This window comes from Triplophysa rosa, linkage group LG11 (genome assembly GCF_024868665.1).
Source record: "Triplophysa rosa linkage group LG11, Trosa_1v2, whole genome shotgun sequence".
NCBI classification, from domain to species: domain Eukaryota; kingdom Metazoa; phylum Chordata; class Actinopteri; order Cypriniformes; family Nemacheilidae; genus Triplophysa; species Triplophysa rosa.
The window spans coordinates 8,740,867-8,767,377 of NC_079900.1; the positions used below are offsets into that span (position 1 = coordinate 8,740,867).

General features: G+C 39.6%; 1 protein-coding gene across 17 annotated transcripts; it reads left to right on the plus strand.

Annotated features, from left to right (window-relative positions):
- Positions 1-574: 574 nt before the first annotated feature.
- Positions 575-26,495, plus strand: mapk8ip3 (mitogen-activated protein kinase 8 interacting protein 3). Of its 17 annotated transcripts, none has more exons than XM_057346739.1 (34): positions 575-1,530; positions 4,648-4,768; positions 4,841-4,911; positions 5,017-5,102; positions 6,247-6,270; positions 6,747-6,891; positions 7,466-7,694; positions 7,918-8,020; positions 8,649-8,767; positions 9,262-9,273; positions 10,295-10,312; positions 10,699-10,756; positions 12,544-12,696; positions 12,766-12,823; positions 13,133-13,281; positions 13,431-13,487; positions 13,586-13,756; positions 14,649-14,775; positions 16,085-16,135; positions 17,216-17,302; positions 17,382-17,531; positions 18,269-18,434; positions 18,620-18,814; positions 19,070-19,226; positions 20,452-20,571; positions 20,819-20,899; positions 21,023-21,090; positions 21,241-21,389; positions 21,577-21,748; positions 22,351-22,464; positions 24,244-24,282; positions 24,748-24,909; positions 25,277-25,426; positions 25,519-26,494. In XM_057346739.1, exons 1-34 carry the CDS (start codon positions 1,231-1,233, stop codon positions 25,638-25,640), a joined length of 3,984 nt encoding a protein of 1,327 aa, XP_057202722.1. In that variant the 5' UTR covers positions 575-1,230; the 3' UTR covers positions 25,641-26,494. The 17 variants fall into 17 exon arrangements, with proteins under 17 accessions (XP_057202722.1, XP_057202718.1, XP_057202728.1 ...); XM_057346735.1 differs by having other exon boundaries at positions 13,151-13,281; positions 14,616-14,775; XM_057346745.1 differs by having other exon boundaries at positions 6,747-6,798.
- Positions 26,496-26,511: the final 16 nt, after the last annotated feature.

Genomic DNA, 26,511 nt, shown 5'->3' on the forward strand with positions numbered 1-26,511 from the left:
TCATGATGGAACAAGGGCGGGACCCATTCACTTGCGTTGTTTTTGTGGCTACGCAATAAAAGTGAATGGAAACGTTGTTCTGTTACCAACATTTTTCAAAATATCCTCTTTTGTTTTCTGCGGAAGAAAGTCATACAGGTTTGAAATAACAAGAAGCTAGTAAATGATGAAAGACTTTTTATGTTTGTGTGAACCATCCCTTTAAAAGAATAGATCACCTAAATATGATCCCAGTCTTCCTGGGAGGTGATTTTTATCATGAATACCACACCACGAGTTTTCATGATAAAATACACTGACAATAATTAATTTAAAAAAAGGAATAATTGATAGTTCTTTGAATTATTCACCGATTAATTTGTTTTTGTTTACTTTGTCTACCAGTTGTTTAACCTACTTTTGGTGAGAATTGGATATTAAACGCTATGCCAATAACAACGTATATGGGGCCAAAAGCTCACAATCCTCATCGTTAATGGTGCTTGTGTCAAACCATGTTGCGTGTGAACCCTGCGATGAGACATCAGAATCCAGGCCTGCTCCATGCAGTCGCTGTGACGTCAGCCTGAGAGAGTCACCGCCGCTCGCTCGAGCAGCAACGGAAACAGCATCATGAGCCCATGCCGCCCCGTCAACCACCGGATTGATTTCTAATGCCAAAAATGATGAGTTTACCATAACGCTTAAAAAATATTGGCAGCAATAGCCTTTAAGTACACTGTACGGTAGCTATTTATTTGCATATTTATTTATTTATTTCCCTCTTTTCGCTATTGATTTTTCAGTAATGGCTGGAGTCATGGGCTGCGGCTGTTGAGAGGCAGGTGCATCGTCACACTCGTTGGGCGTCGAAGTGATGGATTCCGCTCCAGCTCAGCGATGAGACGGACGGAACCGAGGTTAACTTTACCCGTGAACCGACCCTGCGGTGAATAATCGAGTCCGTTCGTGCTGCCGACACTGAGGCGCAGGAACACGGGCGGAGAAGAGGGCTCGTCCCCTCGCAAGAGCTCTTTCTGAACAAATACTGAATACGTTTTAAACGGCCCGAAATTCGTCGGATGTCTCCATGGAGTGAAAAAGTCATCATGTACACCTGATGACGTTTCCATTAATTCATGGAATCCTTTGCTTTTGGGTGAACAAAACGCTGCTATTTCGAGTCGTGGGATAACCTGTTAGGCTATTTATTCTGTATCTATTAACGAGCTACGATCAAACGTCGCCAAGATGATGGAGCTGGACGAGGTGGTGTATCAGGACGATTATGGGGCCGTATCTGTCATGTCAGAGCGGGTATCGGGCCTGGCCAGCAGCATCTACCGGGAGTTCGAGCGCCTCATCAAGAGCTACGATGAGGAGGTGGTGAAGGAGCTGATGCCACTGGTGGTGAATGTGTTGGAGAACCTAGACTCGGTTCTGACGGAGAACCAGGAGCATGAGGTGGAACTGGAGCTGCTGAAGGAGGATAACGAGCAGCTCATCACGCAGTATGAACGGGAGAAAGCGCTCCGCAAACAGGCGGAGGAGGTGAGAGCGCCGCCGTCTATTTGTTTGTGTATTTTGTTCATACAATAATAACATTGTGATTCCATCAGGTTATCATCTTCTTTTCATTTTCCAGAGGGGAGCGCTTAATTACATTTGACTGGGTTATGCAAACAATTACATTGGCTCTCCAAACCTCTTATAACAACAGAATGAAATGTTACCTTTTAAGATTCACCCACATCAGGTCGTTTTGCAAACTGAGATTGAATTATTATCCCATATCATCTGTTTTTCAGCTGGTCAATAAAGTGTCTTCAAATGTGCATTGTGATGCATGTGCCAGTAACGCAAACAAACCAAATAAGTTACCGGTAACATTCTACTTTGAGAAACTCTAAAATAAAAAATTGTATTCATCTGTGTGTCTGGTTGTAGTGAGTAAATCTCTCTACAAGATTGTCTGGTACACGCTTGCAAATACATAATACAAAGATGAAGCACTTCGTCCATTTCTGGCATCAAAATATGCACTGCTACCGTGGACAGATGCCTTTTAAAACTCTGTACAAAGAATTTTGGCTGCACACTGACATTGCTAAAATTTCTTTCAACATAAGTCATAAACTAAACACCAAAGATGTTGCGCCGCCGTTGGTTGTTATGCTTGAGTAGACATGCAAACAACATGTAAGTGTTCAGTTTTAAAAGTCACTAATTGGACAGATGAGTGTGAATGTGAACTGGAGAGAGGGTGAAAAAGCCGCAGAGAAGAGTGCAGTGACTTCGTTTTTGCAACAGGAGATATACAGTACAAAGAAGAAAAGGAGAAATAAAGGCTTTTATTTAGTAACATGCATGAGTACAGGTAATTCGCCTCTTCCATTTCCTCTTTGAATTTCAGCATGAAATCCAGCCAAAATGTGAATGCTGGGGTTAGCTGCAGTGATCCTCACATGTATCTGCTTGTTTGGCACAGTGTGTGTAATGCTGAAATAAAGTAATAGAAAGCCATGACCCACAAAAGTCTGTGGTTAGTTTCAATTGATTTTCTTCATTTTACACCCAGGTTTGTATCTGCTTAGAATTGGGTTCAACCCAACTAATTTTTTATAGACGGTTTTAGTGGCAACAACATAAACAAATGTGGCTCAAACTTAACTTCCGGTGTAGACCTCTTCTAAGAATCAATATTGAGTAGTTTAATTTAATACAATGAATATACAATAAAATACTAATATTATTAATTGTTGCATTATAACCAACCAAACACAAACCGGAAGTTAACCTTAGGACAGGCATGTGCGTCTGATGAAACAATCTATACGGCAAAGAAACAATGTTTTGTCAGTGAGCTTTTTGTTGTTATTTGTTTCAAGGCTTGTTGATGTGCTGATCATGTAGTGTCCTTTGCAAAACCAATAGTGGCTGGAAGAGAATTTTGCATGAATGTTTTGAAATTGCAACATTGTTTGAACAGTTAAAGATGTGTTTTGGGTTCAAAGGACAGTAGGTGAAGGAGGATGAGTAGAGAGGGTGAATATGGGCTATCAATTCCTTTATAGAAGGAGGCTAGCTGACTCTGTAACCCGATTCTGATGTTATGAGACAGACTTGGAGCACAGAGTGAGTGAGTGAGTGAGAGAGAGATAGTAAGGGATGAAGAGAGAGAGAGAGAGAGAGAGAGAGAGAGAGAGAGAGAGAGAGAGAGAGAGAGAGAGAACAGCATAAACAGCATTCTCAAATTTCTTGTCCTGTGGGATTATGGCAGACTATAATGCACACCGTCAGGACAACCATCTCTCACAGTCTTTCTCTTTTACAGACCGCATTATGTACCAACTGACATTTTGTATATGAAAACAACAATTTTCAATCCTCATCAAGCGTAGCGTTAGTTCTGGCAGGTCACGTGAGTTCTGCTTGCATCAGCTGATCACATCAGGTGCAGCTAATCAACGTTCACCAATAGTCATACGACACATACTAGACTGCGTCCTATTTAAGTTGCATTTCTTTGCTCCTTATCAGCTGCTTAATCGTGTTGCACTTAAAAAACACCTCCATCCCCATCTCCTCATTATCTGCCTGTATCTTCGGATCTTTTAATTTAATCCTGTTACACATCAGGAACTGTTCTGGTTCCCCAGGTGGGGGGGACATGTATTGCTGCGCTCCTGCTATGTCCATGCAAGGCTGCATGGACGGACAGAGAGTTTGCCCAGAACAGTTTCATTCCGCCAAACTACATTTGTGCTATCGTTAAATAATTGACGACAGAAATAAGAAAATGTATGTCTGATGACTCAAATTTAGCATGATTAACGATGAAAACAAGTGCAAACAGAAAGACTTTCAGACTGCTGTGCTGATCCAGTAGTGTAAACTTCATAAAATATCTTAGATCTTTTGTGATGTGCATGATATGTATTAACGTGCTCTATATTCACATCTGTCTAATGGAAAGTGGCAGGACAGGTGCACCTGGCTCTTGCCAAACTTGTCACATATGATTAAATGGCTGAATATGAATTCTGTTGATCATCCTGTCCAGAATGGGTTGACAAGTCAAGAACTTAAATGATCATCTTGGGATTCTTTGCGTTGTCATTACGTTATGAAAGCCATTACACCAGGTTGCAATGGCTCTAATCACAAATCTAGATGATTTGCTACAGTGGGATCTACAGAGTGCTCTGTGTGACTATAAATCAATGACATGATTAGTCTATGGAGATGTTTGAAATGAGGGAATCTGACGTGCATGTGTGTTAGAGTGTGTTTGGTTCTTCCTCTCTTTGCTGTACTGGGATTACTGAATTCCAGGAGGTTGTCTGTGACTGGACTGCACTGCAGAAAGAGCCTATTGTGTTCCACTTAAATCCTTGCAGCTCAAAGTCACCACACATGGCACATGGTCCTGGTAAACCCTACAGTGTGGGGACCGAATGTAATGTTTGACCTTGTGGGGACATTTTTGTTGTCCATGAGGAAATGATGTATATTTGAAAATATAAAAATGCAGAAAGGTTTGTGTGAGGGCTAGGTTACCTTTCACATTTTATATATTAAAAAACAGATAAGTATTTTTCTTCACTTTTTGCATTCTGTCTGTAAAAGAAAGGATCTGACCTTGTATGATTGTGTTTGTGTTAACAGAAGTTCATTGAATTTGAAGATGCCTTGGAGGGTGAAAAAAAAGAGTTGCAGTCTATGGTGGAGACCTTGGAGCTACAATCAAAACAACTTGAGCTGAAGACCAAGAACTATGCTGACCAGAGTAAGTCCATGCAGTCAAATACACACGTGTACTTAATTGTACTTGACCTATGAAGATGTTCCTCTCTTGTAGTCTCTCGTCTGGAAGAACGAGAATCAGATATGAAGAAAGAGTATAATGCCCTTCACCAGCGCCATACGGAGGTCAGTCAAACCCCAACAAACATTAAAAACTCAAAGCCATTCAAACCCTTCACATTGCAGACATTTACACAGTTTACACACTGATATCTGTTTGACTTTCTTCAGATGATACAGACATATGTGGAACACATTGAGCGCTCCAAAATGCAACAGGGAAGCGGTAACCAGGAGTCCACAGGCTGCGGACGGGCGTGAGTCATATTTGTGTGTGCATATACGGTTTGCACAATGGTGCTATTCAAAGCCTTTGTTTACATTTCGGAATGTGTATGGAATTCTCTCTGAATTGAATTGAATTATGAGGAAATTTGTGCTTTTAAAATATTGTTATGTGGGTAACAAGTAGAATCTCTTAAATGAAGAACAACTTTTGTGAATTAAATTAACCCAGAAAGAAATATTATCTTACTGTAAAAAGTAATATTCTCTTATTTGGGAGTTGTGTCATTGGCTTACTGTTTGGATGTGTAGGCATTTGTAGTTCTGGATGATACAAAATGGCCCGTTATTGTAACTGTTGTCTTGGTGATGGTGTTGTTAGGAGCTGGGTGATGATGCTCAGTGACAGCTTGTCTTGTTTTGCTGAATCAGAGCTATAGGGTTTGGCTTACTTTTGTCACACTTGGTACTTGTCTGCCCACATTTAACCTCTTAAGCACTGGGGCATATTTTGCAGTTTTTTTATTTAAAGGAGTGCCCAACCCACATACGTTAGAGCAAATTGATAAAAAGGATCTCAAATTATAACAATTTTACAATAATTTGACAATTTTTCTATGTAATGTGGTAGATTTGTGAAATATACTGCACAGTGAAATTCTTGAGAGTAAGAGTTTTCATTTGATAAGTGACTCATCTATGTTTTGTAAGTTGGTGGAAATTGATAAGAAATTCTGTTAAGAAAGCTCTTCCAAGCTTTCAAAATATACCATCTCTAGTTTGCTCCACAGCTTATAGATTGAATGATGCAAAACTGGTTTAAGTGTTAAAATGGTTTAAGTGTCATTAAAATGATATTTTAATATCAATTTGGATTCAGAGCAGAGTTTGACCTTGACATCTACTTACTTAATGTATGAAAATGATTTGTTGTAACCTCCATAACACGCTCCCTTATTGTCCCTCATTGTGACATGTCATTGTTTGCAATTTCATCATGTTTTCAGTTTCAACATGGACTTATGACAAGAATTCCATCTTTTTGTCAGTAACTGTTATGTTGTATGTAATGCGTGTACTGTGTGTTTATGCATTATGTGTGCATGTGGGTGTTCACTTTCTTTTTGTCTCTTTCTTTCTTTCTTTCTGTGCGTGTGCCGCTGTGTGTGTCTGCAGTCAACGACACACCTGGAGGAAAAGGTAAAAATGTCCAACAATCTCTGACATTTCCCCCAAACCTATTTTGCGCTTACCTCCCATTCAAAGTTTTATATTAAAGTATGAACCCACTGCCCCATCTGCCTTCTGTAAAGATCAAACCCAAAACCCTGTCTGGTTTAATAGTCAGAGACTCAGAAACCAGTACCTCTTTCTCCTCTGTGGGTTTTGTGTGCATTCATCCTGTCCGTCAAATTTCTAAGTTCATTTTTGTGTGTGACACCCTGTGTACACTGGACACAATCGATGACATGATGTGACACATCAAGACGGCTTGAAACAAAACTGGAAGCATCAAGCTACGACATTCATAGCATGTTCCCTAACATAGCATGATAATGAATAAAAATCGTAAGTAAAATTGGCTTCCAGTGTAGACAGGGTGTAAATAGGTCTGCTTAGTGTAAAGCGCTACTATTTACCTTCACCCTCTCTTCCTCCCCTCTTTCTTTCTACAGTAAAACAGAGCGCCCTCCGTCACTGAGTTTGTATCCTGGTGGAGATGGCATGGTACGTGGGGGTCCTGGGGGGGCTAGAATGGTTTCGTCAGACACCTGGCATTCCAGTGATCTCAGCAGACCTGTCTACGCCCCTGGCTACCAGGTGTGACAGATATGGCTCCGCCCCCAAAGTGCTAGGGGAGGAGTCATAGTAGTCATCATTCTGTCAGCCTCTCCCTTATACCTGCTTGTGTCAGGTCAATGGGTGATTGTTGAATGGACACCAGCAGGTCTACAAGGGTCCATTTTGGTTTGGACGTTCATTATTTACCCTTTTAATTTCTTTACTTTTGTTCAGTGACCATTTTCGGTCTTATTTAGGCCATCTGAGATGAACAGATGTGTTCTATTCAATCTTATTTAATAGATTAAATCTCATGAAACATCTGTTCTGTAAAGGAAATGTGATGTGATATGTGTGTGTGCGTGACTTTCCATTTTCCTAGAATTCAAGTCACATGAGTGCGCCTAAGGCAGTTTGAGTTACTGCTTTATTTGATAATGCTTTCTCTCTGTGGACTTTTCATATTTTGTTATTTTAAGTGTACTGTACATACTGTATATGAGTATATAAAAGAACAACTTTTGATCATAACTCTTTTGTTTGAGTTAAATGGGCATGATGTTTGTGATCTTTGAGCATGTATTGTGTGTGATTTGTTAAATTCTCTCTTTAGGAGGACGGCTCTGATTCAGACTCTGTTGCAGCCACGCCCAGCAGCACAGGCAGCAAATCGAACACTCCCACCTCATCTGTTCCCTCGGCAACAGTTACTCCTCTTAATGATGGGCTGGTATCAGTGGGAGAGTTTGACGTGTCCCGGGGGCGGGGCCGCAAAAATGCAAAGCGTCTTAGTAGAAACATGGAGGTGCAGGTCTCTCAGGAAACCAGGAACGTCAGCATTGGTGAGAGAGACAAGATCATTTTGTGCAAACAACAAAAGAGGTTACACAAACATAATAAAAAAAAAAATTTCCGCAAAAATCACATTTGGCAAAAAGGCACTTCCACTCCAAATAAAAACAACGATTGCAAATTATGTTGGAGATGTTGGAGAAAGTAATGACATTTTTTACAGTACTATAAATGTGTGTTGTTCTTTTAAACTATGTGTTTGTGTGTGTGTAGGTATGGGCAGTAGTGATGAGTGGTCAGAATTTCAGGAAATTCTAGACTCAACACCTGAGATAGACATGTGCATGGACCCTCGAATCTTTGGAGGAGGAAACAGGTAGACATATACTACACACCTAAATACAATAGTAAACAAACAGTAAACATCTTCATTTTAGCTGAAAAGGACCATTGAAGTCAAATTTATGTTATCTTGTTTTGTTTTAAAGGTGCTGTGTGTAATTTATTTGAGGATCACAGAAATGCAATATAATATACATAACTATGGCTTCAAAGGTGTATAAAGACCTTACATAATGAAGCGTTATGTTTTTATGACCTTATAATGAGCTATTTCTGTCTACATACACGGCGGGTCCCCTTGCATGGAATTCAACAAGTTGTTTCTACACTAGCCCTAAACGGACAAACTGCTCTACACAAGGCGTTTCGTAAATATGTTACCGTTTAACAAAGAAGTGAAAACGTGATGACATCTTTGTCCTGTGTCAGCCACCGTAATGCTTCGAAAAGGAGGGGTGGAGTGAGCCGTTGGTTGTAATTCACAACCTCGTCGCTAGATGCCGCTAAAATGTCCACATTGCTCCTTAAAAGTAAAAATACTCGCTAAAAAGTTGCTTACTGTTGTTTAGTGTATTCAATATAGAAGCAAATGTGCAATAAAATGAAACATGGGACACCAATACTGACAAAATATTCTCGGTATATAAAATATTCTTTTGAAGTCCTTCTCAGGGCATAGTGAATGAGGCATTTGGCATCAACACAGACTCTCTGTACCACGAGATCAAAGACGCCAAGTCTGACATCATCGGCGATGTGGATGCTGGAGCTGAACTTCTCGGTAGGCTTGACGAACTTATAAGCAATCTACACACCAGTGTAACCTACATTCATTATGAATGATGTTTCATGTATTATTATATATATTTGTTTATTTTGAAATGTAAGCGTCATAGCTAAGCAAATGGCGGCTGAGGGGCTGTATATCCTTTGTTTTTTGCACTTTAAACTGCACGCCTTTTGTCGGGATACTCAGGATTGCTGAAAGTGTCCCCAAAATGGATATTATGCTTGCTTCATGGCTGTTTCTTTTGCACATATAGATCAAGTGCAATTGCTTTTTTGTCCTACTATTTCAGTTGTTCAATTTAAATACTTCCAGTCATTTACGTTGGGGATCTTTTAATTTCTTTCATTATCAAGGTAGAGCTTCTGTTGATTTGTTTACCTCAGTATGAAGGTGGATCTTTCTTTTGATTGGCCGTCTCACTCACTGACCCTTGACCCCTCTCTGTGCTTCCTTCCTGTGTGTGCTTCTCTCGGCCACGCCCCTAGGGGAGTTCTCAGGTGTGTATCTGATCACTGATTGGTTGGTAGTTTTGTTTCTCGTTTTTATTTCCTCCATACTCTTTGTTATCTTCATTTAAATTAAACATTGACATCACTTTAGTAAGAGCTAGAAAACAGAATCTCTTTTTTAATAAACAATCATTCAAACAAAGCATTATTGACATTATTGGTCTGTGCCAAGTTGTTATGACTGTCTTTTGTTAAAAATAGGAATAAGCAAATAAAATAATATACATGCATATTTAATACAGATTTCTGAAACATTTTGCTTTCTACTTTTAATTAATATAAAAATCTGAAAATGTCATTAAACCTGGACACGTATAAAAAGAATACCAGGGGCCTCATTTATAGAATGTTGCGTAGAAACCGTCCTAATTTATCGATCATTACAATCATTTCTCAAAGTGCGTACATGTGATTTATAGAACGAACCTACGCACAGAAAACGCATGTACGCCTCTCTATCAGATGTGAAGTCTATAAATCGTAAATGATCATGAAATTGCGCACAGCTGACAGTTTTAGATCTCCACCTTTTAATGATGTCTAATTAATGTCATTGATATATGAAAGAGCACCTGTCAACCTCCAAATCCTTTACGAGTGGCAAGAATGACTTGCAGCACTCGGACAAGCAAAAGTGCGTACGTCTGCTCAGACCCTGATGTGGTGCTAAGCACTTTTCCACGTCAAAGACTGTTCTTATAAATATGAACGTTGCTGTGGATTTTTGCGTACACTTTACGATCAAATCTGTGCGTATGCACGTTTTTAAATGAGGCCCCAGAAATTTTTATTTTGGTTTATATAAGAGAGTTATCGACTGTGATACTGTTTGTGTGACAAATTTCTTTATCTTCAATCTCTAACATGTGCCTATCCATTTGTTTGTCTCTCTTCTACTCTCAATCTTTTTTAATATCATCTCTTACCCTAACATCTTTAACGTACTTATACACTCTTCCTTTGCTCACCTATCCTGAATCTTTCATATCTCCTCCGCTCTTTGTTTCAGTCCGGGATGATTTCTTTGGTAAGGCTCACGGCCTGCTTATGGGCTACTTTCACTCTTGTTGGTTACAGTAGGACACTGTGACACATTATTGTGATGTTATTATTTGTAGTTATGCCTCGGTATGATTTTACGCTGTGCTTGTGCTCTTCTATTCTTCTAAGCCTATTAACTTTGGCCGCTTAGTGCTGTGCTTCAAAATGCATGGCTTTACTGTTATAAGAACTGCTGTAATTGCTTCTATAATAATCACATTATTTATCATTAAGGTTTTGGTTAGCTTGGATGTTCACAGTTCAAGTTAGACTATGCCTTATAAATTTTCAATATATGAACATTGCATGTTGCAATGATAAACAATCAACAAATATTATTATGAGATGTGGTCTGCTGTGTATTTTCAACAGGAATGGGAAAAGAGGTGGAAAATCTACTAACAGAGAACAAACAGCTACTGGAGACAAAGTAAGACTACTTTGTGCCTATGTTTGTGTGTGTGTGCTTGTGTGTCAATGCATGTCTGCATCTCTGTGTATCAGTGTTGAACAACATGTACCCGCCAGATCCCTACGCTCTGCAAAAGAACAACGTCTTGTAGTGCCATCCCAAAAAGGGAAAAAATCACTCTCATGCATACCTTCTCTGGATCTGTTCCACATTTGTGGTATGATCTGCCCGCTGCTACAAGATTAGCAGATTCTGTTGCCATCTTTAAGAATCGTCTGAAAACACATCTCTTCCGTCAACACCTGACCGATTAGTTCTGACTTCTATCTCTTCTCTACTCTTTCTATCCTTAAAAAGGCTACATACACCTCATTTGTAAGTCGCTTCGGATAAAAGCGTCTGCTAAATGTAAATGTATCTAAACTTTTGTTAAAGTCACCATGAAACGGAAGTTGCAATTAACTTCTTTTCCGTATCGTGACCTATATCCGAGTGAAACGGCTTCTGAAATTCTGTCGTCAAATATTTAACAATAGCATATATTTAAGGTTGGCGAAATGAAATTGTTCTGGGCAAACTCTCCGCCTGTCCATGCAACCTTGCATGGACATAGCGGGAGTGCAGCAATACATGTCCCTCCCACCTGGGGAACCAGAACAGTTCATGATGCGTAACAGGATTAAATTAAATGATCTGACAGATACAGGCAGATAATGCGGAGATGGGGATGGAGGTGGGTTTGAATTGCAACACGATTAAGCAGCTGATAAGGAGCAAAGAAAGACAACTTAAATAGGACGCAGTCTAGTGTGTGTCCTATGACTATTGGTTAACGTTGATTAGCTGCACCTGATGTGATCGGCTGATGCAAGCTAGACTCACATGACCTGCCAGAACTAATGCTAAACTTGATGTAGAAAAAAATGTAGGGCGGGGCTTTATTTTGCCGTTCCCTTTTTGATTGGGTTGTTGTAATTTGGGCCTGGAGGGGAGGGCTAAAAATGGCTGGCCATTGTAGTAGTCCTACCTCTTTTTTGTTGCTTATGTCATGTGGTGAAGAGTTGTTGTTGAGAGGGGGAGAGGAGCTTTTTGATTAAAGATTACAAGTGCAAATTAATAAAATAAATAATGGTGTGCACGGATAAATCATTTATAACAATCACTGCCACACTGTGTAAAACACTTAGAATTTTCCTGTTTGATTTCATGGTGACTTTAAACATCAAGTTAATTAAAATATGGTCTTATAAATGTATAATAATTTATGCATTGACTTATAATAATGTTTAACATAGTCCTTAATGCCATATAGACGCTTATACTGCGCATGCACACATTCGTGGACTGCCCTTAATTTCCACATTTGCAAATAATAGAATGCCTGTAGATAATTTCTGATAACAAGAAAAAGAAACCGAGAAGAATCGTTACGTGGCTAAACTTGCCTCTCTAATATTTTGAATTTAGACTGCGAGACCTAGTTCAACCGCTAGATGTCAATGTCCCATACGGTTTCTTTAAATGCGACTAAACTACAGGACCCTTTCAACAAATCATTTATTTAATACAATCGTTATATAATAAAGTAATAATATTAATTAATATTAATAAAAAATGAAATGATATTAAATAAAAATAGTTATATTATTAGACACTAGCCAGACCGATAAACAAACACAGGCCTGAAGGTAACTGCAGTCCAGGCACGCACATCCGATGAAACCGTCTATACACTGCAGATGTGCAGACATTAGCCACCTACATCTATAAATGCCTATTTTGATGACGCGATGTGCCATGTGTAGGAATGCACTGAACATTGTGAAGAATGACCTCATTGCTAAAGTGGACGAGCTGTCAAGCGAGCAGGAAGTTCTTCGGGAAGAGCTGGAAACAGTGAAACAGTCCAAGGTCAAAGTGGACCAGCGAGTTAAAGAACTGGAGGAGGAGCTAAGGAGGTAAAACCTCTGTTTGTAACTTGTCCATACGGGTGTCCATACAAGTCTGAATCTCTCATTTCATTTAAGGTTGAGGGCCGAGGCTTTAGGATCATCTCAGGATTGTAAAGATGAAGGTGGAGAAGATGTAAGTAGTCACATTTCAAACCTAATGTCTAAAAAAAACCCTTTAACTTTCATCATGCTTTTAAGTTGCATCTGCTATTATTAAAATATAAATATCACTCCGGAGAAATTAGGAAAATAGTTCAAAACCACCATCAGTGGTTGGACAGGGAAAATATTAATGGCGATCACATTAGCCTGGCTTTATCTTGCTACAAATAATACATCTCTAACCTTCTCACAATGCTTACATATTTCATGTATTAGTTGCTGTAAAGCACTAAAACACTAACCTCCGCACCACTCTTTGCCGTGTGGCTCTATGGTTCAGTACTCATCTCCGCTGCAGGATGATGTTGCCATGACGCAGAGGCGTCGCTTCACGCGTGTGGAGATGGCCCGTGTTCTGATGGAACGAAACCAGTACAAGGAGAGACTGATGGAGCTTCAGGAGGCCGTGCGCTGGACCGAGATGATCAGGTGAGGGAGATGGAAAACGTAATTACATATATTAAAACACATGCACACTCATATGTTTGCCCCTCCTGGACAGAGCATCTCACAATTCCACCACATTCATTTGTCATCACAGAACTTTATCTTCTCTTTGTCCACTTTTTTTTCCACAGGGCTTCTCGAGAGAGTCCTCAACTACCTGAGAAGAAGAAATCTATAATCTGGCAATTGTAAGCATTTCACCAGTTTTAGAGTTTTTAGAGACTGAATTCACTTAGTTTTCACATTATGTTTATATAACCTTCCTGCTCCGTCTTTCTCTCTCCAGCTTTGCACGTCTTTTCAGTTCTTCTTCGAGTCCTCCTCCAGTAAAGCGACCTTACAACAGCGTCAACATCCACTATAAGTCTCCTTCCATCGGTGGCTACAACCAGCGACGCTCACAAACCATGTGTCAGATCTCCACTTCCAACTGCATACTGGAGTTCATGCCTGAAGAGTGAGAAAAAGCACATGAATACGTGTCTGTGTCCCATGTGACCTCACATCCTCATTCACACATGTTTGTTCTCCCTCCTTCTGTGTCCACCTTATAGTGTATTCTCTCTCTGTCCTCAGGCAAGCTGATGCCCTCAAAATGCTTTGTGCTAATGCTGCGTTTGACACGTTTTACACTATTTTTGAGGTTATTTTAGACATTTGACCCACACTAGTAAAAAGCTAAAGCCGTACACACAAACACACACAATAACTTAACCATCTAAATGAGGACGTGCTGTTTTTAGGTAAACTAACTCTAACATGATCAAACTGTACACATACACCTAAATGAAACAAATTAACATTTTTACAATTGAACAGATCTTTACAATATGAAAGATTTCATTATTTTATTTAAGAATTGTTCAAATGAGGATGCCCCTAAAAGTACCTTGAGGGGCATTTTACCAATTTTTGCAAAATACACTTGACCATCTTTAATAACGTAAATGAATAATATAATAATATAAATTAAAGATGAATTTAACTGAAAGCATCATTTAGTTCCTTTTTACACGTTTCGATAGATATCATGATAATATCATCATCGTGAATTCTTTAGGCCCTATTTTCATTCATCTCAAAACTTTGTTCACGTACATTACAGATGAATGCGTGTGTTGCCATGTGCTTTTCTCATCCTGTGTGCATCCACTGTTTTAAGTGTGCAATATAACACTTTACATTTGTCATCTGGATGTGTGTGTCTTCTATGTCTGTTGCATTTCTTTTCGGCCTCGGCAGACTGGCTGGCTGATTCTCTCGCTCTTTCGCTCAAGCTCTCTCTCTCTCTCTCTCTCTTTCTCTTCGTCCTGTAGAATGCCCAGTAACGGTGTTGCGTCTCTCCTCAGCGATTCGGCGCTCTGTACCCGCAGAGAGCAGCGTCGCGAGCAATACAGGCAGGTGCGCGAGCACATGCGCCGGAAAGACGGCCCCATGCAGACGTGCGGCTGGAGTGTCCCATCCCGACTCAAACAGGTATCTGGACTTATGTTGACCTCTGACAGAAGTGCATCACCAGACCTAGGCTATACTGGAACAGAGTTGACCATTGCTGCAGTATGTACTCCTGCAGTATTGAATAATCCAATACAATGGACTTGACACAGATACGGTACAAACTTAAAAATGCACAACAATCCAGTTTTAAACAATCCAAAGACAATACTGTTTATTTTTTACTATTGTTTGTGTTTTACTATTTCACTTAATTTTTTTGCCAAAAGGGGGAAAATAAGAAAATTTACTGGCCTTAAACATTTCAAAATTTTTGTATGATGTTTAGAAATATATACTTTTGTCCTTATAATAGTGGAATTGTTTAGCTGTGTAGCTCTTTAGCTGTTCTTCTATGCATGTTTGTGACAGTCACTGGGTCACTCGCATCATCATACATGTGCCAATCTCGTGCGATACTGCATCTGTTGCACCATTTGGACACATTGTGATATTGTTCTGCATAGTTTCCTCATGTTTTGATGGTTAAATTAAAAAATATTCCACAAACGTGTCACTTTAGCGAGGGGCTGAAGCCAATTTGTACTTGCATTTGGAGCTTGCTGAATGTTGATTTTAGACCCCGTGTGTAAGATATTAAAGATTGCTTTGTGGCTGTCATTGGCCGTTTCTTAATATGCGTTCTTGAGCGGTCTTGTGTCCTCGTGTTCTCGCTCTACATCATCAATAACCGTCAAAGCCGTGTTCCAATACTCAAGAACACAAGAACAGAGATTGTGGCTGTTTCTCAATATGCGTTCTTAAGCGGTCTTGTGTCCCCGTGTTCTCGCTCTACGTCATCAATAACCGTCAAAGCCATGTTCCAATACTCAAGAACACAAGAACAGAGAACGCATGAAAGTACCCGGATGTGTTCTCGATATCAAGGATGCATTGAATGCAGACTTGCACGTCCCGAACCCCCTTGAAGTCCCATAAGTCACTGCTGCACGTCCATCCAAGTTTGTTCTGCCGAGGCTGACTCGCAAGACCGGTCTTCATGAGGACACAAGTCCGCTCTTTGCGTTCATGGAATTGAGAATCGGCCATAATTCATTTGAAGGTAAAGGAAATGGGGTATAAAAACTCTAAAAACTAAAACTGCACTTAGGTTGTTGTTGCATTGTCTTGTCAGTTGTTCTGAAATTGTGTTTAGATAATGGAAATGGTTAGCACCACGTCGTGCTGGTCTCTGGTATGGCAACGGTATGGGGTTGCTATGCTGATAGTGTGTTTGTCAGGGTTGCCGTGGTGACAGTGTCGCCGTGGCTCTAACTGTGATCTCCCACAGAATGGCTCCCAGGTGGACAGTGCCCAAGATACCACAGCGAAGAGGACGCAGGCAAGTCTGAGCGGCAGAGGGCCAGCATGCACCTCTCCCACCCTGCCCCTTTAAACCCCAGCCCTAACCTGTCTCTAACTCAGTCAGCAAATCATAATGCCATCACAGGATGAACATGTCTTTGCTAGTTGAATATAGGTTTAGAAATTAACCTTATGCTATTCGTAGCTTCTGATAAAAATCAACCAGCGCAGAGTAAACCTGTAGCACTCCTGTTTACTAAATGCTGCTAATGCTATTAACACAATGTTCATTGTAGGCATTTGACTGAAACATTATTATTTAAGGTGCCAGTGTTATTATTGAGATAACATGCTTACTTGACAGTTTCTCATAAAATACCTGGCATCTTATCTCACCAGTTTACACTTAGTATCAAATTAAATTGACCCATATCCAAACCTCTCCCAGTCTAGAAACTGAGCTGCTTTATCCACCCCAGACATTTGCTGACAGTACAGTGTAGATTAAAGGGACAGTTCACCCCAAAATGAAAATTCTGTCATCATTTCCTCACCTTCGAGTTGTTCCAAATCTGTGTACATTTCTTTGTTCTGATGAACACAGAGAAAGATATTTGGAAGAATGCTTGTTACCAAACAGATCTTGCTGCCCATTGACTCCCATAGTAGGAAAAATTACTTTCTGTTGAACACAAAAGAAGACATTTTGAAGAATGTAGGACAGCAAACAGTTCTGGGGCACTTTTGACTACCATTGTTTTTTTTCCCTACTATGATAGTCAAGAGGGGGGGGGCAAAATCTGTCTGGTTAAAAGCATTCTTACAAGTATCTTTCTCTGTGTTCATATGAACAAAGAAATTTATACAGATTTGGAACAACTCGAAGAATTTTTATTTTTGGGTGAAGTATCCCTTTAACTCCTGTCATTGCGCCTGCGTCTGCCTTGCAACCCTATAACAGACTTTATTCTCCTGCTCTGGTTTGCTGTTCTTTGTCTGTCTGCCCTGGATCGAGGCAGTCTGAACTGAAGCATGATGAAGGCATCCTTGTATTGTGTAGCACGGATCTTATTTACTATGATCATCTGGACATCACTGCCCTACTGTGTCCTCACAGGCCAATGAGAAAGAAGATACCCGCATGAAAAATGTCCCTGTGCCAGTATATTGCCGCCCTCTGCTGGAGAAAGATCCTAACAGGAAGGTACAGGACACACACACACAGTTGACTAAACTTAAGGTTTCATTTCCATGCTATGAACATAGATTCTTTTTTTGCACAGCTGTGGTGTGCAGCTGGTGTAGATCTGACTGGCTGGAAGACGTCCAATCAGGAGACTGCTGGCGTGAAGCCGTCCAACGGCTCGGATCCATTGAGCGGTGAAGATGAAGGCGGAGACAAGAGCGAGCATAGCTCACCAGAGAAAAAGAAGGTCAAGAGATATAATAACAACACAAAGATATGAAAAACATGAAATTATATAAACAGTTTTGGACTAGAATAGATGTTCAAAATGCTTGCAGAAGAAAAAATTATATACTGTATATAAAGACACAGTTCAGAAACTTCAGCCATGTCATATGACCCCTTTAAATTTTTATTATGTACAAATTCTATAAACAAAACAACAAACACTGAAACATTAAAACAATGTACTTAAAAATTATAAGGGTCAAATAAGACCCAGTCTGTGAAAACCCAGTTTAAAGTGCTAGTTCACCCAAAAATGAAAATTCTGTCATCATTTACTCACAGTTTTGTCATTTCAACCCTTTATGAACACAACAGAAGATATTTGAAAGAAAATTGCTATGTTGTACCCGAACAGCACTGGCTCCCATTCACTTCTATTGTACAAACACAAAACCAATGCAAGTCAATGGGGGCCAGTTAACAACATTCTTCAAAATATATTATTTTGTGTTCTGCGAAAGGAAGAAAGTCGTTTCTATAGTATTTATAATCTGAGTACTCTATTTTGAAATCTTTTTCGAAAATTTTGCCATCCTGTTTTTCATCATGTTTCTGGCTATGACTGCTCATAGCTCCTAATCTCAGAATTAGATTATGCGACTTTAGCCTTGATTTCACAGACGGGGTCACAGACATTTTTTTCTTCTTCTCATAATTATACAGTATGTTCACATTACACTTGTCTCCGTCTTGAAGCCTAAGGAACTGCATGAGACTGACTCCATGAGCAGCCGCGTGTGGATCCTGACCAGCACTCATTCAGCTAGCAAAGTGGTCATCATCGATGCAAACCAGCCCTGCTCATTAGTAGACCAGTTTAACGTGTGTAACGCCCATGTGCTTTGCATCTCCAGTGTTCCAGGTTAGTGTACCTGCCCTTGAAAGATGATCTTTTATATTACATATGAATACTAATTTAATATTACAAATAAATACAAAATGGGTTTTAAATACAGGTAACACAGAGATTGACACCAGTCCAGACATGTGAATGTTACACAATTCTTGATTACAGTAACTGGCATATTTTCATGCTTATGTGTGTAGGTGCCAGTGAGAGTGATTACCCGGCAGGTGAGATATTTTTGGAGCAGCAGGGTGATGACGGTGCTTCAGAAGAGAAGGGTGGAGTTGAGGGAATGTTGGCAGGGATCACAATTGTGGGTTGTGCCACCAACTGCAGTGTAGTACGTAGCAACTGTTCGTCTCGCACCGATACGCCTGTGCAAGACCGAAGCCAAGGTAAAGTGAATGCTGAATTCCATGCTGAACTGTTTATGAAACACATTACTTACTAGTCTTGCAGTGCATGAACATCATATAATGCAACTACTGTTTTTATAATGAATGGATTCATTTAGAATTTAGGAAACTGTCTCCCTTTAAATTGCCAATTGGACACATCCCACATTCATTTGTGTTGTATCGTACCTGAATGGTGCATATCCCTGATGCATTGGTTCTTATGTGTTTTCTTTTATATTTGTGTGTGTTTAGCTCCTACAGCTCCCGTGTGTAGAAGCTTGGCTGTATCACAGTCTGCAGAGGAGGCAACAGAAGCCATTGAGGTGTCAGAGGAGGCGGCACCAAATGAGAACACCGACAACACCCTCGGAGCCTTCACCGAGCATGTCTTCACCGACAACACACGCAGGTACCTCACACATAACACACCCCCCCCCGGAGTCTTTAGTGCTTTGATGTAACTGATGTAAATGTCCTCTGTAAGGACTCTGTTTTACTTTTGTGTTATTATATCTGTATTATTTTATTTGTTTCATGCTGATTTATTATCAAGCTTTTTCAGTGGTTGAAAAATTTGTCCAGTCACATAGTCAAGTCATCATGGGAGTGGTTCATTTGTGTATACATTGTTTTGATGAAATTGTCAAAGGAGGTGCTGTATTGACCTAAACTGTTTATGTATGTACAGTAGGCCGTTGTATTGTTTATTAGGTAAAACATTCACCATGGGCTCTATGCATGCGTGACTTCCGCGATTCACGGTCAGAACCCTAGGCAGTTTCCGGTTGGGGAGACTTGCAAAATGAGAAAATAGTTAAATTTAGCAGAGGCTGTACATTGCTGCACACAGCAGTGGTATATAGAAGTGCTGTTCCACCGTATTTGAAATGATACTTTCATAAGTTAACATGATGTTATAATATCAAATATGGTAGGAAGACCGTGACTGTGAAACGCGGAAGTCACGCATGCATATAGTCCATTAAAATGAAATAAGCATTTCCAAGGAAACCTGAGAAAAGCAAAGTGTCATTCGGACCGGAGTCCGCTAGTTGGTGACCCCTGGCCTAGGCCATCTTTACTGTATGTAGAGCAACAATTCTTTTTTTCAGCTCCTCAGAGAGTTCTTTACCATGAGGTGCCATGTTGAACTTCAAGTGAGAGCGATTACACCAAATTTAACACACCTGCTCCCCATTTACACCTGAGACCTTGTAACACTAAAAAAATCACATGACACCGGGGAGGGAAAATGGCTAATTTGGCCCAATTTGGACATTTTCACTTAGGGGTGTACTCACTTTTGTTGCCAACGGTTTAGACATTAATGGCTGTGTGTTGAGTTATTTTGAGGGGACAGCAAATTTACACTGTTATATAAGCTGTACACTCACTACTTTACATTGTAAAGTGTTGTCACATGAAAAGATATAATCAAATATGTACAAAAAGGTGAGGGGTGTACTCACTTCTGTGAGATGCTGTAAGACCTGATTTGTGTTGTGATAAAGAGAGATATCTATAAATTAGATTATAGATATCATACATACCAGGACGGATTCGGTTAAGTTTAGTTTAGAAACCATTTAGGCATATGTGTTCTCTGTTTTATTCTGAGTCTGTGTGTGAATTAGTGAGGCGGGCGTACCAAAGGAACAGGTAGCATCAGCTCCTAAAGATTCTGAGGAAGCTGGAGATGATGTTGCAGGAACAAGTGCAGCTCCTACCATGTGGCTTGGAGCCCAGAATGGCTGGTAGGCATCAGATCCTCCCTCTCTCCCTCTTTCTCTCTCTCTGTTTTCTCTTCCTTTTTTCTATCACACACATACTGTATGTTCAAAACATTCAATTTGTTTTTTACAGTGTCATAAATTATGGCTTTAATAATTTTGTAGACATTGCATTTTTATTTATGCTATAGTTCCACTTTGACAATATTTCAGTATTTTTGGTACATTTGCTAAAAGATACTATAATGACAACAGAAACCTTTTTCTGCAGGCTTTATGTTCACTCTGCAATGTCAAACTGGAAGAAATGTCTCCATTCAATCAAACTTAAAGACTCTGTTCTAAGTTTGGTGTAAGTACAATATGAAAGTGTTTGTACAGTATACTGTATGTCATAACAATTGGATATGATGAAGAATAACACCTGTTATGTCTAATAATTTTGTTAATGTCTAATAATCTTTTTGTATTGTAGGCATGTGAAGGGCAGGGTTCTGGTTGCATTAGCCGATGGCACTCTTGCTATATTTCACAGAGCTGAAGGTTTGCCTTATATCACACATATTAAACTCATTATCTGTCTCTTGATCTTAATGTTTTTTTAATAATGAACATATTTTATCTACATAAAGCAAAAAGGATCACACTAATGTGAATACTAATGTATGTTCTCTGTGTGAAATCTGCACATAGACGGACAGTGGGATCTATCTAACTATCATCTAATGGATTTGGGGAGACCTCACCACTCCATCCGATGCATGGCTGTGGTGCATGACAGAGTCTGGTGTGGCAACAAGAACAAGATCCATGTCATCCAGCCCAAGAGTATGCAGATTGAGGTCCGCCCAACTGAAAAAATATCATTAATCTCTACTGTTTCTCCAACATTATACATAGATCAGAAATTCTTCATTTACTGTATGTTTTTGTCCCAAAATGTTTGTTCCCTTTCCTCTATGTTTCTGATTTTTATCTGGATTTCTGGGTTTTCATTTGGTCTCTGTATTCCCTCTCTGCTTCATACAGAAATCGTTTGATGCTCACCCACGCAAAGAGAGCCAGGTGAGGCAGCTGGCGTGGATCGGTGATGGTGTCTGGGTTTCCATTCGTTTGGATTCTACACTTCGCTTGTATCATGCGCACACTCACCAGCATCTACAAGACGTGGATATTGAGCCATATGTCAGCAAGATGCTTGGTAATACTTCGTTTTTTTTTTCGTGACCTAGCATCAGATTTATCTGTATAATCAGTATATGAATCAGTATATGAAGTATTATTAAATATTATAGTTAATTTAACTGTGAAAATAAGTTTACCTTACAAGAGCAGTGTCTGTTATTATATTTGACCCTGGATCACAAAACCAGCCTTAAGTAGCACGGGAACATTTTTTGTGAAAGTCAAAAAACATTGTATGGTTGATTTTTATTTTATGCCAAAAATCATTAGGATATGAATAAAGATCATGTTCCTTGAAGATATATTGTAAATTTCCTACCCTAAATATATAAAAACTTTATTTTTGTGAGTGGATGGGCTGCTACAGTGCCTCTGATTAACAACTTCAAAGGCAATTTTCTCAATATTTACATTTTTTTGCACCCTTAGATTTCAGAGTTTTAAATGGTTGTATCTCTGCCAGATATTGTCCTATCCTAACAAACCATACATTTCGAAAAATTGACCCGTAAGACTGGTTTTGTTGTCCAGGGTCACATATATGGAGGCATATTGCCTTTTATAAAAGTCTGGCAGCAATAACAATTTACATTCTGCTGTCTTGTCTGTGATTGACAGGTACCGGAAAGTTAGGTTTCTCTTTTGTCAGAATTACTGCCCTGCTGATTGGAGGAAACCGGTTGTGGGTGGGGACTGGAAATGGAGTCATCATCTCGATTCCTTTGACTGAAAGTACGTCGTATGGATACACACCCAGCAAAGAGACACCAAAATAACATCCTTTTTTGTATTTTTGATCAACCCGATCTCCTTTTACTCTAAAGTACACCCATACACTTAAGTTGTTATGTTGGGTGTTATTTTTGACACACAGTTGAGTTTTAATGCCCACTTTAAACATATTACAAAAGTAGCTTTTTATCATCTACGGAATATTGCATGAATACGGCTATGAAGGTATTTTTGGTGCGAAACTACTGAGCGCCTGTGAGAGTGGAACTTGTAGTTGTAGAGGTCGGCCACACATGTGTATCAGTAAATTTGAACTCAAAATTTGATGTTGCAAACTTGTAGATTTTTTTAGGCCAAACCAGCTAGTTTTGTTGCGAGAATCATCCCAAGCTGCTTTTTTCTGAAATCACTAATCGTCATAGAATACATTGGTTTAGTTTAAATAAGTATGCTGGTCAGCTACATTGACAATCCCTTACGAAAATAAAACATGGTTTTACTACAGTTAAACAAACAAAAAACACGTTTTTCTTACAGTTAAAACAAGAAAATATGGTTACTATAGTAAAACCATGGTTACCACAAAATAACTGATTTTCAAAAACCCTGGACTTTCCATCACTTGCGCGTTAGGGCGCCACCTGCTGGGCATCAAAACTAGCTGGTTTGGCCTCTGCAAGTGCACAAATCACTTTCGCTCCATACATCACACAGATATGTGGCGCAAAATGAGAGAGTATGCGAACTTGTGTCAGAGACTCGCAGCAGCAGATTCATGCAGTTGTAGTTATGTTCTTGTGTTTGTGTTAGAAATATGTCCAAGAATGAAACCTTTAATTTGTGAGAAAAGTTTTGACAAGCATTGAACTCTCACTGCATTAATTCACATAAACTCGTCTGTGAACGCTTGCTTTTGGTGCAGGTGTGTGAATGTGTTTTGCACCATATTTACTGCAGCAATCGTAGCAAAAGATGTGAGTGCACGAGTATCTTAGTTTGTGATTTGTAGAACTGGATTTGTGCACTTGCACTGAAGGATTCAAGAAGGCGTTACTGTTGTGTTGTGTTGTGTTTGCGGGAGAGGAAAAAAATCTACAAGTTTGCAACTTCAAATTTTGACTTCAAATTTACTGAGACACATGTGTGGCCGACCTCTACAACTACAAATTCCACTCTCACAGGCGCTCAGTTGTTTTGCACCAAAAATACCTTCATATACGGCCCTTTCTCTCTATGCCTGATGCTGAAAGGCTTATTCACGCCCTAGGCTTGATTATTGCAACTCACTTTTTGCAGGTTTACCAGCTAATTCGATAAAAAGGTTGCAATACATACAAAACTCTGCTGCTCGTGTATTGACGAGCAGCAGAGAAACTGACAGTGCATTAAGATATACTTTTTATCAGTACAGTATACATTCTATCGTTGTATGTGTTTCTTGGGAATGGAACTCATGACCTTGGCAGTAATATGCGTTATAGATTGGCAGTTGATATCAAACTAAACTGATCTTGTCAGCAGCAGATCTGAAACCTACTAACACTGCAGTGCTTAGGTTATCACCATCCTGGGATTAAACCTTTAACCATTTGTCTGTTCAGCCTCCTTTTATGATCCATTAATTACCTAAGAACCTATGGGCCATTTTTTGGTGATCTCCTTTCTGTCTCAGCTTCTGTTTCTTATTCACTATTTTATAATCCCCCTCCGTCACTTTGTCTCACGGGTGTTGCTCTCTTGTCCTGCCCTGTTCCCCTTCCCATTTCCTCTTTCCTATAGCTGTAGTGCTTCATCGAGGTCAGCTCCTGGGACTGAGAGGTAAGTGCAAAATGTACTGACTGTCATACTTTTTTGATATCTTGTGATGCTTCATTTGGGTTCAGATTCAGTTCACATTATTATCTTAATTATACTTTTTTGATGTCTTGTCATGCTTCCTTTGGGTTCAGATTCAATTCACATTATTGTCTTAATTCAAATTTTTATAATTCAATAAACTCGATTTCTTTCGATTGTTTTAGCATGTTTCATCATGGATGATTTACCTCCACATCTTCATTATATTTATTTTATGTCTTGTGGTCATAAATGTTATGATCTTCTGTTTTGTTGTTTCTGGGTTTAAAGCTGTTATAATAATGCATGCAGTGAGCTGTTTTATTTAAGACATTCACATTTTTTCTCTGCAGTATCCAGCAGTATTTTATTTGCACTGGCTGTCCCTGTGAATTTCATTGCTTGGTCATTGCCGTTTCTGATCAGCGTTTTGTATTTTGTGTGCAGCAAATAAGGTGTCGCCCACATCATCAGGAGGTGTGATACATGTATATGCAGATGACAGTAACTCTGAGAAGAGTAGCTTCATACCGTACTGCTCCATGGCTCAGGCTCAACTCTGCTTCCATGGACATCGAGATGCAGTCAAGTTCTTTGTGACAGTGCCTGGTTAGTATCAATATTTATTAAATCCTTAAAGGGATGGTTCACCCAGATTGTGTTCAACAGAACAAAAAAAATACAAAGTAATTTTTCCTACCATGGAAACAAAGAAATTTATTCCAATTTATTCCAACTCGAAGGTAAGTAAATGATGAAATGACAGATTTTTTATTTTTGGGTGAACTATCCCTTTAACTGGAATACTTGATTCTGATTGGTCAATAATGGCATTCTACAATTGAGCATTATATGCTGTAGTATTTATTGTTTAGAATGTTTATAAAAGTTGTCATTTTTTACACACAAAATAAGTTGCATGTCCTAACTTGTATGTGTAACTACATTAATGGTATCATTCTCAATCTGTGTTCAGGCAATGTGTTGGCCACCCTGAATGGTAGTGTGCTGGACAGCCCATCAGAGTCCCAGGGTTCCACAGCAGCCCCAACAGATACAGAAGCACAGAGTGTTCAGAACGTGCTGGTGCTGAGTGGGGGAGAGGGATACATTGACTTCCGTATTGGTGAGAAGCTCTGCATTTTTGTATCTGGACGTTGGACTCTAAACCCCCCTACTATTGGTGACTATCCCTTAACGTAATCTCGTTCTTTCCAGGTGATGGAGAGGATGACGAAACAGAAGAAGCAGATGGTGAAGCCCCTCAGATGAAGCCAGCACTGTCTAAAGCTGAGAGGAGCCATATCATTGTTTGGCAGGTGTCTTACGGCCCGGAGTAACACAAACAGACACCTCCCGCCTGCCCCCTGCCCTTCTGCCCCATAACTCCACCCCCAAAGACAAAGTATGAAATCGTACCCCCTTCTGTAACTACGCCCCAAATTCTGTACCTAAGCTATGTAACTACCCCTGTAAAAGTCCTATATTGAGACCTTAGCCTGTATTTTCCTACCCTAAATTGTAACTACCTGTACGATCCTTCCGATGTTCAAAACCCCCTGCATCTTATGACTGAATGGCAATTTCCAATTAAATACATGTAAACATCTTAAACCAGTACCAAATTACGTTACTGGAGAAACTACCCAGTTTTTTGCCAAATACCTTATCTTTTACCAATCCGTCAGCACACAGCTCACTGAATGGACACAGGAACCCAGAGAAGCTGGTTGAAATGAATGATTTTTAAAGAATAACACATATTTGTCCAAAAGGTTTTCTAGAGGAGAATATCCAGTATCACCTGGCTAAGTTTGACTTCATAAAACACAGCAAAAATGTAAATATGGGAATATGGACTGCAGGTAAAGAATGTGCAAGGTGATCAAACAAGTGATCAAGTTTTGTGTTGACAATATAGCACAACCCAAAGCAGCTTTTTAATATCATCATTTAAAAACAAAAATATTAAACAAAATAATCAATCCAATTGCAAGCATTTTCAACCTTTTTTTCAAAGTGAGATGTGTGCCGAATGGATTTGATAATCTTCCCATGGGATTAAGCATGACGGTTGATGCCTTCGGCTGCAAGTTTGACGGATGGATGTCCCACCCAGTCGCCTTGTATGTAAATCATCACTCTGTGTTCTATATGTGTGGTTAAGTATTAATAAACATGTTTATGTGCTGAAGAATTCTGTGTCTTTAG

Bases quoted from the DNA above. Each gene is read 5' to 3' on its own strand.
- mapk8ip3 (XM_057346733.1), top strand. From the start codon at position 1,231: ATGATGGAGCTGGACGAGGTGGTGTATCAGGACGATTATGGGGCCGTA. The intron at 4,912-5,016 runs GTCAGTCAAACC...GACTTTCTTCAG, and splicing joins TTCACCAGCGCCATACGGAG to ATGATACAGACATATGTGGA. The intron at 21,390-21,576 runs GTCCGCCCAACT...TGCTTCATACAG, and splicing joins CCAAGAGTATGCAGATTGAG to AAATCGTTTGATGCTCACCC.